Here is a 14,373-nt window from a genome sequence, read left to right as displayed (position 1 = left end):
TAAAATTAGATAAAAGCCTATATAAAAGCTTGTTCAGTTAATTTCATCCAAGGTTGTTACAACCCCTCCTTTACCAAGATTAGTTCAGTTTTAATGATTGGGGTCGATCTTAACTCCAATATAAGATTCTTGATTGACTATATACTACTTTCATGATAGTTGATCAAGAAAGTGAAACTGAAAGAAAACTTATTTTAAACATGGAAAATAGTTAAAGCATTTTACTTTTCAAATGACTAATTGATTGAATACCTTGCTCAATCGAGTTGTTTTATCTCTAAACGGTTCTTCAATGTTGTGCTTTAAAAATCGTTTCTAATAAATCACAACTCATTCAATATATCAGACTTATCCAATTGAGTAAGTTTTACAAAATCTATACAATCCAACAACAAACCAATTTTTGGACATTTTCACAATTTTTATATCTTCTAAGGGTGAACGCAGTGAGAAACAGGAAAAATATGACATGTGACTTTAATGTGCAAAGACTCTATTATTTGAAGGCTCAAATTGGAAGTCACCTGAGCATAGGAATACATTTGAGCAGGATCTGACAAAGGGATAGTGTGTGTCTATCAGTAAAACCAGAGAACAGGGTCAGCTGATACAGAGATATAAGGCAAGTCAATAGGAAAAGACTATAAAAGGGAGCAAGTTTAGATTCTCCTCTCATGTTACAAGGACAGTGTTGGAAGGTCACAGTGACTTGACCTCTAAGAAGTGGAAGCCCTAGTGACTTTCTTTACCAAGTTTAATCTAGACATTGTGTTCTGCTGAAGAGGCGAGATACCAGTACAAGGACACGCCAAGCCCTATCATTTTTCCTATTTCAATTGAAAATAAATAAATACATTCTTATGTCTGCTGTTAAAGATAAAGAGACAGCTACTGAAATGTTTTCAGTCATGTTTGTCTTTTTGATTTTGTTTATGATAGATAGACCCACAAGCAGGGCATGTATATGTGTGTTTATGTATAACACCTTTATCTAGTTTCACCCTAATACTATATTGTTGCAGGATTCTGTCTAAAAAACCCAACTAGAACAGGGAGTAATCATGTCAGAATATATAAAGACTTTGTTCATAAGTTATGACAGCAGCGAAAGGATACAGTGCCACTACAGGCAAGAAGAATGCTATGTCTTGTCAGAACATGCATATCAAACATGTTGATGTCCTGGTTTTCTCCTTTGCTGGCACTCAATTCAGCAAATGAAATCGTCACATCCCCAAAAATATAACTGTTCAAGCTTAACTAGGCCTTGATCAAAACAAACAAAAATATATTTCAACCTGCCAATGCAAAATAAGAGGAAAGGTAATTGTGTGATCATGTAAATAGAAACACTGTTAAATACTTTACCTATTTATGTCAAGTGCTGTCAAGCACAATATTACGGCATAGTTGAAATGAAAACATGCCCAAGCCTAGTGAACTTGGGCATGTTTTCATTTCATTTGACAAAATATAGGGCTTAGAGCAAAACAGCAGGATGAGTAAATGCTTCCCTAATCCATATAACCTCAAATTAAGGCTTGCTGTATTAAAAGTCAAGGTTACAAACTTATCAAAGGTACAAATACTGACAAAGCTGCAAGGCCATTTCACAAATATTTGAGACTTCTTACATTGCCACAAAAAAAAACCAAAATAATGTTTGTCTTATGTTGTGGTTTCAGCTAAGCATCTTTAACTCCCAGTATGTGACTCCCCTTTACTACCGGGGTGTGTGACAACACTCACACATACATGCAAAAGACATTTAATGGCTGGATAGAAGGCACCATGGCTTTTGAAGGACACAGCAATGCATGACGTACAAGGAGAGCAACATTTTCTTCGATGGGGACTGCGGTTAATCACTAGTAGATAAGCAAAGTGTATCACTGAAAAAATGGCCAAGAGTTCAACTGACAGAAGTTTAGACTGATCCTGGAAAAGATTCTACGGGCCGAAAAATCTAAATAATTCTAAATAGCTGAGGTGCCATGGAAGAGCATATCAAAAAAGGACTGTCAAAAAAGGAGGCAACCTCATAGACGCATTTGAAAGCAAAGTTGGCATATGCTTTATTTTGGAGGCAGCTATGTATATTCATAGATATTGCAAAGGCAGTCTTATGGCCTTTAGGCAGCACTTCAACTATCATGTCATGTGTTTGGGGGAAAATGCTATTCCAGAATATTATTGAAATTAGGACAGTGCAATCAACATTGTGGAAATACTGTAGTAGTTTGTTTTCGCCACAAAAGTAAATCAATATTTGTTCTTCCTATCTCCCACAACTTGATCTTGTAGCTGACGAACCAATGCAGACACTGTCCAATTTTCCAAAAATATCAGGGATTGAGTCATTTGCAGGCTTTGCCATACTACAGTGACACAAGCATACAAAATCCCATTACTGAGACTGAATCGACCCCATTCTTTTTGGAATTAGCAATATACCTGTCGCAAAGTGTCCATAATAACTTATTTTGAGCAACAAGATTTTAATTTTCACAGTATGTTCAGCTCAACTATTGCTGTAACTTTTAGGCATTGAAGCAGTATACAAAATTAACTTATGCATGGTGGTAGTATTGGCTGAATTTGATAACGACTGGAAAACAAACTGTGTATATTCTCCTTTACTTATATATTTAGCCATCACGGCTGTGACAGATGCTTGTTGCTTTGAAAACTCGGAATGCTGAGATTTTATTTTAGCAACTGGCATATCTGGTGTTTAAGCCTCTCTTCCTACATGACCCTGGCTGGCAATTGTGCACAAAATTATATTACATAACAAAACAAAAATATGTTATATATTTCAGCAGTTCATCACCAGTACAATCTCTTGAATAGAGGTAACAACAGAGCTCACTGTACTGTCAGTCTTTAAAATGCGTTATAACTCCTGAATCAATTGTGCACATTTTGGGGCATCCTGTAATGTAAATATGCTAATAGAAGTCAGCTGCGAAACATATATCAGTCCAAGCATCTTAGAAAAATGAGAGTGATCTAATTTGCCTCCTGTGCTACAGTGTCCAGCATCTCTTAGAGTCTAGGTGCCAGCATTTGCATATATGTGTCCAGTTCCATACCAGGAAGTATAATGCACAAGGACTCTACTGACTCTGTTCATTCACATACAGTTTAGAGCAACCCATCCACTTTCTACAGGTTGATCTTAAAGAGCTCCCTCAATGTAGAAAAGAAAAAAAAAACACATATTCATAGCATATTCAAAACAGAATGGTGATTCTGATCTAAGTTGATTTGTTGCTTTAAGTGAAAGCTGTGATCATACAAACAAAGTTTGAAATGAATTACAAACCCTGTCTTAAAGGTGTGTCATCCACTACAATGGCCAATTTTCTGACAATCATATCACTGTGATTGTCATTTGTCACATAATTAAACAGAAATCATCATATGCCTGCTACACTTACTTGGTCTGTGAAACATTGTGTTCCACTTCACATGAACTTTTATCATAATATTTTTTTTAATGTTCTATAAGAATTACAGCTTTCAAATCATCTCCCAGTTAGCATCTCATTGTCAATGTATATTGTAGTTATCACTATTTAGGCTAAAGGTTTAACTGCACCTTTTAATTAGTAACACAAAATCACACAATAGGCATTGTTCCTTTAGGGTTTCATTTTTCATTTTGTTTGGGAAGAAATTATCCTGGTTAATCACAGGACTTACCTCACCATGTGTTCCCTTGCAGCACTATTTAACAAAGATGCTGTTTGGAATCCAGGGCTCAGCAATGCCCAAAATCACTGTGACTGATTCAAAGAAATTCAGTCAGAACATTTTTCTCAACAGCCAAAATAAGATGAACTGAATCTATTATTAGATTATCTGGACATACACTACTTTTAAAGAAAGGCTTAAACTCATACTCAGACAGAGTCTAGAGGGCTATATAACACTTATAGAGAGCAAAATAATGTTAATATTGTAAGCAATTTACTTTTGAGTGTTCATTGTAATTTCACATGGAATATACATGTTAGAATTTGTATACTTTTTGTTGATTCAATCTTCTAAGAACAAGAACTGAGGCCAACAGACATGTTAAATTAATTTAAAAATTAGCATTGTTTTGTATTAGCATTTAAGCACACTCCAAAAACAATTGAAGATTTTTAGACATGTTCTAAGCTTGGAAACTGAAATCAAAGTTGAATCCTAACTGAACAATGAGAATTGTTATTTTAAATTCAAATTTGCTTTAAAAAAAAAAAAAAGGGCGTGGGCTGTTAACCACTTAGTTCTTGAGCAGCCACGCACTATTGCACTGAATCCCCTTGTGATATGTAGGTCAGGCTAAGCAAGCAAATTGACAACAACCATGTGATAGCAGGGGACACAGGAGCAGATAGTATTTGCAAGGGCCAATTTTCCTGTAAGAAAATTAAAAAAAACACAAGGCCCTGAGGGAAAATAGTGTGCAAATTATGTAAGCATACAGTTAACCAGTCACAAAAGTTGATGGGGTAGTTTTTTTTCAATGTGACATTTCATTATGTGAAAAAGATATTCAATTCAGATTCTTTTCTTGTTTGTTTAGTTTTTTTTTTTTTGGTTTTTAGACAAGCTATTTTATAGAGGATGGATAGTGAATATATTGGTAGACAGATGCTAGAATTGGAGCTGCCAAGCAGGAGGTTGAGACAAAGACCAAAGAAAACATTTATGGACGTAGTGAGAGAGGATAAGAAAGTAGTTGGTGTGAGAGAGGAGGACACAGAGAATAGGGTTAGAGAGAGAAGGTTGATTCACTGTGGCGACCCCTGAAGGGGAAAGCGGTAAAGAGCAGAAGACGACGAACAAGAAGAAGACAAGACAATTTTAATTTCACTTGCTAACAGTCTGGACAGTCATAATACTGACCGAAACCTACTACCAAAAAGTAATCTGATTTCACCAAGAAAATAATCTTGAGATCAAAAGAATAATTTTAGACATACTGTATAATGTTATACCAAGCAACTGATTTTTAAGAAAAAAATCAGAGATAATTCTGTATTTTGCCTCCTTTATTTCTTTATTTGCTGCTCTAATGTTACCAAATCCAACAACACGATCAGTCAAGATGTGTATTTTTCACTGTGGCATAGCCCCTTACTTTAAAACTTACAGAACAGACAGATTGTAAGAATATGTATCAATTGGACCTTATCTTTCTTCCATGACATTTGTCTCTTGTTAAGCTCTTTTTGAGCTCTTTCTCTCCCACATGTCTTTTTTTTCCCTCATCTTGTTCCATCCTGATGGATGCAGCTACATCAGACATCTCCACAGACATGCTGCCAGTGCTCATCAGTTTCAAAGAGTCATGAAACATTGCATTACTGTTCTTTAGCAATGCACCACAGTAGAGGGCCACATGTTCTAAATGAAAGAATGTATACAAAAATGGGAGTAAGAAATTTTGCTAACTTACAATATTTCCATGCAAAGATTGATGTGACAGAAAAAATACTGATATTATTAGACCTCATTAATTACGTCATCTAAAATAAAATAAAATTTAAAAAAAAAACACTGATTATGATCAAAATGTTTTAAAGGAATGATACAAAGTTTCATTTAACCAAGGATCTGAAAGCAATCACAAAACGTTCAGGTGATAATGATCGGGCTTATGGAGACAACATCTAAATTAACTACAAAAACATGAATGAATGAATAACTAAATATGTGAAAAAAAAAAGCTCAGAGAGAGTCAAAAGAAAATATTTTTCTCTATTAACAGCCTATTATTGGTAAGAATTGACAAAAAACTTGATGTACCACTTACACTGAGTTTGCCCTATGCTGCATCTCCCTCCAACGTTTCCCGTAGTCTCACAAGTTGCAACCCCTCCACTGATACAGCCGGTGCACAGGCCACTGTAGGCTCTGGCATGGGAAGCAGAGCAAAGGCAACCCTAAATCCAGACTGCACATCATGATGTTATACATCTGTCGCCTTGATACCAGCATCTCCCGTTACTTGGATCAGAATGTCATATCCATAGAAAAACCCCAAGCGATTCAAACATTCACCCTCAGTGCATAACAGTATAAAAACGAATTATATAAAAACTGTCTGGCTCTGTTATCCGTATGCTGCTGTCTTTAGGTGATGAATAAGTCGTTCCTTCCTGATAAAAATACCGAGGTAAACTGCAGCTCTGTAGTCTACTTCCACTTCATCCTCCTCTGACTTTCCTCCCGTTTTTCTCCCCTCTTCCTTGCTCATAAAATCCTACATCATGAGCATGCAGCCCATTGGTTTATGAAGCAGTTGGCCAGCAATGGTAGGGAGTGGCTTTCATAGAAGACTGGCAACAGAGTTATCTCTACTTCATGATTACGGACACAAATATAGACACTGTTAAAAAGAAGCTGTAGTGAACATAAGACAGTTGTCTATATAAACCAGCCATTAAGTTACTTTTAATACATTAAGGCACCCCATTAAGAAAACATAAACAAACATAAAACTAAGTTAAAATTTGAACCTGTGTTTTAGACAGAATATGGGAATATCAACCACTCAAATGGCCGAGAAATATTTGTTACTGCTAATGCGACCCCTTAAAATGATCTTTACAGGTATTGTTGTGCGCATGTTTCTACATGGTACAACGACAAACAACAGTGATGAAGGTTTCATAGCAGCTGTAAATGTGGTTATTTTTGTATGCACATTCTGGAGTGGCACTGCTTGTTTTACTTACTGAGGACGGAATTGACAAACAAACCTGGTGCGCTTGAACAGAACTTAAACCATCACTTTGGCAATGAAATGACTACGTAATTAAGAGCCAAAAAGTGGAATCATAGAGTAAAACAAGTCTAATAAGAAAAGTATGTATGTGCTTCTGCAATAAAGAGAAAGAGAGAGAGAGAAAAAGAGAGAGAGAGAGAGAGAGAGAGAGAGAGAGAGAGAGAGAGAGTTGGGTTGATTATAGTTTAATAGAATTATGAGACAAGGCAACAATCATTATGTTTAAAGGTCAAGCATGAAATTGAAGCTGGCCCATCATTTCAAATAACACTTAACCACTACAAGACACCATCCGTGAAACTTTGCGGCATCACTTATTGTTGGGGGGCATGCTGATATACCAATACAAAAATTTGCCAAAGCTTTAGATGTATAAAACAGCAGGTATGCCCAATTTAGAACATTTTTGACAAGCGTTAATTAAATCCACAACTTTATATGAACATCTGCACGACATAAATGTATCAAAATAAAATGGAGACACCGCAGCTGTTTTTCTGTTGTTCGCAGTATGAAAAAATAATACTACTAAATTGTGATATAAAACAGACAATATAACTTTTGTGAAAGAGGTTTTGCTGCAATAAGCAATACTTCACTTAAAGGTATTTAAAAATCCCAAGTTTTGTCAAACGTAGGTGAAATCATTTTAAACCTGTTCAGATTACATGGAGTGGCACAGACGTGTTGAAAACAGGATGCAGAGTAGAAAAGGCCAGGCGATGTGGGTATTGAAAGGGCATGACAGGACATTGCATAACACATTTAAAATGCATGGAATCTATACGCTTTTCCTCATCAATGTAAAGAACAAAGCATACACTAATGAAAATGGAGAAATAGTTCCAATCAATATAATCTATCACTTATTAGACATAAATGAATCAGAGGGGTCATCTAAGTCTAACTCCTGCATATTACGGTACCTTAAGAAATGTGGATCAAGAACGTCCCAAACTAATTTTAACAGAGTAGTTATCAGACCTCTGTAACAATCCAACCTAATTGAGATCTGCTTTATCAATAAACTGTTGAAGTGCTCTGATTTTTAAGTCCCGAAAAATGAACAAAAATATTAGCCTTTTAGCACGATGATTCTTCTGCAACAACAGAGTTCTATCATCTGTAAAACTAAACGATTGATAATTAGTTTGTACCAAACTACATACTCAGTGAAGAGATGTTTTAACAGTTGTCCGGTTATTCAGGTAACCTTGTTCTAATAACAATTTTAAACTTGTTTGCTCTCTTTTTCTGCTTCTTCTACCACTGGTTTTCATGGAGACCTTTTATGATTTAAGTCCTGCTAATCTTCATGAAAACTTGAAATCAACTACTCATTTGCCAGCGTTGTTTGTTTAAGCTCTAGCTTTAAGCTGGCAGTTTCTTCAGGCAGCAATAATGAACACCTCTGAGGTGACCTTATAGTTTCACCCTGACCTCTTCATTAAGCCATCATCATTGTGAAATTCTTGTTGGAGTAGAGCAGCAATTGTTGATGAATGACACGGTTTTGGGAAGGTGTGAATGAATGTGTCTGCTCTTTGTCTCTCTCTCACTTCCATTCTGCAGCATTAAGTAAATGTGCCAAGTTAAGCTTTCACAGTTGGTGTGCAACACACAGTGGGACACCTTCCAACAGTGTGGAAGTTTGCCACAAACACATTTCCAAATGCACTTTGCACACTGCTAACATAACTTGGAGAAATAGAAGATCAGTCCAGGAGCCCCATTAAAGAATAAACACAAAGCTAGTTGAAACAGTTGAAAGGTAAGTTCAGAATCTGAATTATTCATGATATTCAGAAAAGAAAGCAACAGTCATTGCTGCCAAAGGTAAATTTACCATTTGCATATGCCATTATAACCACAGTGGGGAAAAGGACATATCATCAAAGTCCTTCACAAAAATGTATGTACGTGTAAAGCATTAAGTGGTAGCTAACAATGAGAATGTAACATTTATTTATTTTTTGAATCAATGTATGTTCAATCAGTTACATAGAGTACACTGCAATTGCTTTCCCTAAATATTCTATTCAAACAATATCTTGAATGGTACAACTACTGGACTAATTGCATAATTTAGCAAGTGCTAGTCACAAAATGTGTACGCTTTTATGAATTAGCCTTCAATAAAATTACCAATGTATTAACAGCTTGTGAGAATGTTGAAAAGTTTGAGAATAATCATAACTGAAATCAAAATAACAAAAAACACGAATCCAATGGTTGAGTTAGTGGTGCAGACATATTTTGCACATTGTACAACTGACTCACTTGACTCACATTAAGGGCTGGGGTATATGAATAAAAATCAAAACAGACCATTTAAAGTCTTACTTGATAATGATAATCAAGAAGTGTTAATTTGCTTATATGGATTTTGATTTTTTTGCAGAGTACACATTTTATCTATTGTGTAGATTCTGTCATCACGTCATCATCAATGGAGACAGTATTATTTATACATATAGATTGTTCAGGTTGGAGCCCAGTGATTGGCTCTATGTTTGCAACAGAGTAATCCATGCCAGAAGTTTTGTTTTAATCCCATACTACTGTAAGGCAGACTGAGCAGAAGTACGAGTTTAGGTGACAATCTGCTATGGATACGTTCTTCAATGGGGAATATAAACAATGATAATAATAATAATAACAATAATAATAATAATGAACGATTAAAATCCTCAACATCAGTAAAAAGAAGTTGCTGAGATGTTACTGAGCATCTCTCAGGCAACTATTCAAAATGATAAAACCAAAAAGTATTTCCTCACTATTAATATCCAGAATAGTTCTAGGTCTATACACAGAAAGGGGCCTGACTATGTTTAAAACACTTAAAATTCTGCATACATATATATCCTGGTGATAAAATTAACATAACTTCTCATGCACATATAAATGAATGCCTTGATCGTGCATTCTATAAAAAGTCCCCATGATCATTTCACCTACATACTACAAAAGAGCCTCTTTGGAATGTGAACTAAACATTAAGGGTGGGTCCACCATTTTGATTTTAAGTTTAAATTTTTTGCTATTTGAAATAGTGATATCTTGAAAAAATCCTAGAGTATAACTCTGTAACACTGCCCTAAACACATGTAAAGATTTCATATATTTATATAGTATATTTATATCTATTATATGTCATCGTGCCTCCTGCTTGGTACAGGAAATGTATTATTTTGCACCTTAATGTACTGGTGCTAGCAAACTGACCTGCTCCTCACTCTTTTTGACAAACGTGGCCCATGCAAATTTTGAAAATTATGAGATTTCAAAAAACACTTGCTCCATTTATACTTGATCTTTACCAGCAGAGGCTAGAATACTGAGGTCCTCTGCTTCCTCTGTAACTTGACAGGGAGATATAGGGTGGCTCCTAAAATAAGAGCTGAATCTACACTCCAGGCACTGACACTTCCATATCTCACAGTATGAGGGCCTGAAATGACAAAGCTCAGCACTTCTCTAATGAGACTGTAACAAATGGGAGGGCCATATTTAGGTTATTGCAACACTTGCATACATACAGCCAGTTCAGATCATGTGCCTAGGTACTAATTATTTATAAAAAGTTAAGCAAAAACAAGGTATACACACATCTCTTTCTTTAAAAAACAATACTGAAAACTGTATTTCAAAAGAATTTTCATAAAGTAACCCCCTTATAAACAGTCCTATTTATTGATATCACATAACCACAAGTTATGCAGCTTGACACAGAAAACAAAACAGACTGTTAAGTGACTGAGTCTCTCAGTCTGTACGATGAAACTTAATTTATAAGTAGCATGATATTTAAAAGACATTTAGAATGTTTTCTGTGAGTTAATTCTTTGATATGTGAACAATACATTCAGAAAAGGGCGGAGACTTCAAAATACTGTACCAAAAAGAAAAAAAAGAAAAAGTTAAAGATTGGACTCATGAGGATTTTTATTATTCAAACCAAGCAGCTTCATCAAACTATCCAAACCAATCCTAAACATGTTGCATTGTGAATGCATTTACTTTGTTTTTCAACCCTCTGAGTCTACTGCAACTTCATCACAATGAATAAATAAGCACAATACTATCATGGAAAAATTATAGCCACTACCAGGTTGACGTTAAAAAAATTCTCAATGAATATTGGGTCAATACACTGAAGTATCAAAGAAACCAAGTCAAGTCTTGCAGCATATGTGAATCCCTGTGGTCGCTGTGTTGTGCACTCTCCTGATGCAACCACTATGGTGAAAAAAATGTCAACAGAACTTATAGAAAAAAACAACAGTAGACAGCAACAACAGTAAAAAAAACAGTAAATCCTGGCATTGTTTCACAAAATATACAGAAATCAGGATAAGCCAATAGAGTGCACATCTGTAAACGATGTATTAAATCAAAGCAGACCAGAATGTTAAACAATACCAACTAAAAGTATCTAACTTCATAACAGATAAACAGCCCAGTGGATGAATTTTGCAAATTCTGATAAAGCAGTCTCTCAGTCTATATATATATATCTATATTTCAACTTTTAATTTTTCAGGATCACAATATATGCCCTGCACCTCTAACTAGTATTCACATGGCACATAGGGTTGCATCTCCAGGATGACATACAGTGCATCACTTACAGTCACCTATGACTCTTTTGGCAAATATTTCACCAAGCAAGTTTCTTCTGCTAAAGATTACATAGGAAATTTGATAGGTCAATTTTTCTCTTTGAAAAAAAAAAAAAAATTTCAACTCAAAAAACTCTCCAGTATACCCTACATCAATGTAATTAGTGAGCTAATACCTGTTTAATTTATGAACTTAACATTTTGTACTACAGCCTTTTAACAGTGATATGTTAGTGAAAATAAAACTAAAACAATCATGTATTTGTATTAAGTATTCATTTGCTTGATAAGGTGGATTTTTGGGATAAGAATTCATTCTTTTTTTTAATTTGGGAATTTAGTAAGATTTTAAAGGATCTATTTTCAAATACAAAAAGTGGATAGCATGTTATTTTAATAAAAAGGTAAATATCTAAGTTGTTCAGATCGCTACAAAGAAAATGCACTTTTAATGTTATGTAGCTCTGAACTACTGCCATAACTGTAGTCTTTGAGTGGGACCTCAAATTCAGACATATGTATTTCACATCAGTAAGGAAGTACACCTTCATGGGTATATGACGATTGCTCTTCTTTTGTGTGTGTCAGTATGTTGCCAGGTGTTTCGCTAGTATACTCACTGGTTTGTAGGAGGTGCAGAAAGGGGAAACACCACCTCTTCTTCCTCATATTCCGGTCCATCTTGCATGTCGCTTTCATCCATAGTGCTGCCGAGCCCCCCACAACCTAGAGGGGGAGGAGGTGGTGGTGGTAGTGGGGGGAAGACAGCGAGCCCATCCGGGCCTGTTGATGTAGGTGAGATCCGACTAGTTGGACCCTCTGAAGTGGGAGAGCAGCACATGCCGCCCACGTTCCCTGAGCGTGTTCCTTGAAAAACTGAATGTCCACCACCTGCTCCGCCACTCCCTGCTGCGGACAGTACTGTTCCGGTAATACCCCCACTAGACAAGGGAAAGATAATGCTCATATCGGGAAGCGAGTCTGGAGAGGTGTTTGAATGTTGACGGAGGGCTGCTGTCGATCCCAAATCTGTGACACTCACGCCAGTGGACTTGGGATAGCAGGGAAACGGGGCCGTCTCCGGGCCTCCTCCGCCTGCCACCCCTGTCCCTGTCGTGACCGAGCCCGTCTCCTCACTGCTGACCTCCGCGGCCATCATATCAGAAAAATATGTAGAGGGGAAAAAGCCCAGAAGGGGACCTGCCCTTCCCCTCCGTTCCTACAGCACTCCTTCAGTGTTTGGGCTCGGAGGAAGCAAAACAAAAAGTTTCTGTAGTACGTGTTTAAGCTAGTCAGCTAACGTTAGCCGACAAGCTACCTTAGCTGATGAGGCTGGACTAGCAGGCGTTAGCGTTACCTCGCATTCACTCTACAGGACAGGCAAGCTAACAGTAGCGGGATGGCTAGCAAATCCGAGACACTTGATGAGTTCTTCGCTTGCTATGTCTTCATTGTTCCCTGAGTTTAAAGTTCACGTAGAGACGATATCACGAAAGTAATATCTAAGACATCCAAGAAATTGTATAATTTCGCAAATAATTCCCCTTGTTTTGTTCGGACTTCACCCTCCTTGCAAGGCACACCATTTGTCGGGGAATGTTGTTTTATTGTCAGTGTGGTGTGTAATCCCCGTCTTTTTTCCAGTGTTGTTGTTTTCTTTCGTTCTGAGTTCCCCACCGTTTCGAGTAATGTCCAAAACGCTTCGGCCTTATCGCCTAAATCCACGACACAGCGTGTTTTCCCATAAGACTTCCCATGTCGTTCACGCAAAGAATTCTTTTGCGAATACAAGCTAAGTTTTCGTTTATTTCTTGGTTTAGGGTTGGTGGCTTACCCGCTTCTGCGCTGCTTTTTCCCCCTCCCTCTCCCACTCCTCTCAGTCACAGAGCAGACTCAGCCAAGTGAACACAGAGCAGCATCGGCTCAATCCATGACATCTTCAATCAGGTTTGTAAGAAATTGAAGTGTTTTCCGTTTAATAAAGGCAGAGAGAGGGTTCTCACTACTAGATCAAATATATTTACAGTGCGGTTGGTTACCAATATGCTTATTTGTTTGTTCATAAAATGTGACCCAGCATTACAACCTAATTTATTTCAGGTCTCCAGTTTGACCAAGGCACAATAACAACAACAATAGTAATAGTAGTAGTAGTAATAATAATAGTAATAAATATAAGGAGAGAAATAAGAGCAATTGAAAGAAAACTCTTATGAGGTTAAATCCCGTAGCATTGTGTTGTGAAGTGTGTGATTATATTGACTAAATAATAGCTATTGCCCATTCTTTTATTGGGCTTTAAATACCAATGTGAGACAGTGCTGAAGACAGCTGTATGAATGCTGGTTGATTTTCTGCTGTATCTCTACTTTCAGTACACAATACTCTGCTTTTACTTCTGCATCTCTTTTCGTACTTGACAAGTCACAAAGCTTTGTGGCTTGACTTGAGTTGGGTTGATTAAGTCTGCCCCGGTATTTAAATTCATATTGGGAGAACACAGACTCACAACTATATTGACAAATACATTGTTTCATGGAATTTAAGAACCACATGAAAATCGTCTGAAATTTGAAAGCCAGTTACCCCAGGAGAGCATGTCCTTAGGTCTAAAACTGGATTGGCTTGAAGGAAAACAAATGTCTCTGATGTCTGTGTGGTAGCTTTAGCATCCACAAGTACAGAAACCAAATTGTGTACCTGCATGCAGTCACTGAAAATCAGAGACTTTTACTTGCTGGTCAACCAGCTGCTCTTTGTCCAATTTTAAGGTTTTTGCATGTTTTAAATTGGTCCTTTGTTGATATTTTGATGACTGACATAGTTAGTTGTAGGGCACATTTTTATAGCATAGGCAAAGAACCACATTAACCACATTATTAACTCTTGTGTGAAGTTTTTGTGAAAGGGATCATCATTAAACAACCCATCAACAAGATAAACCCAGTCAATTTTTATCAG

The 14,373-nt window shown here is 36.6% G+C and overlaps 1 protein-coding gene across 1 annotated transcript in view; it reads right to left on the bottom strand.

Annotated features, from left to right (window-relative positions):
* LOC147218495 (ras GTPase-activating protein 1-like) overlaps positions 1-13,291 on the bottom strand; it is a 36,066-nt gene extending 22,775 nt beyond the window's left edge. The window contains exon 1 of the mRNA XM_086173646.1: positions 12,033-13,291. Within this exon, the coding sequence (XP_086029772.1) occupies positions 12,033-12,571 (539 nt within the window). The 5' untranslated portion in view covers positions 12,572-13,291. The remainder of the gene's footprint in view (positions 1-12,032) is intronic.
* Between the last annotated feature and the right edge of the window lie 1,082 nt (positions 13,292-14,373).

The sequence above is a fragment of the Fistularia commersonii genome, chromosome 26 (genome assembly GCF_037954325.1).
Source record: "Fistularia commersonii isolate RoL2024-O1a breed Wild chromosome 26, RoL_Fcom_v1.0, whole genome shotgun sequence".
NCBI lineage: Eukaryota > Metazoa > Chordata > Actinopteri > Syngnathiformes > Fistulariidae > Fistularia > Fistularia commersonii.
Note: the sequence above shows the minus strand (reverse complement) of the source record. Positions and strands in the feature narration are given on the sequence as shown.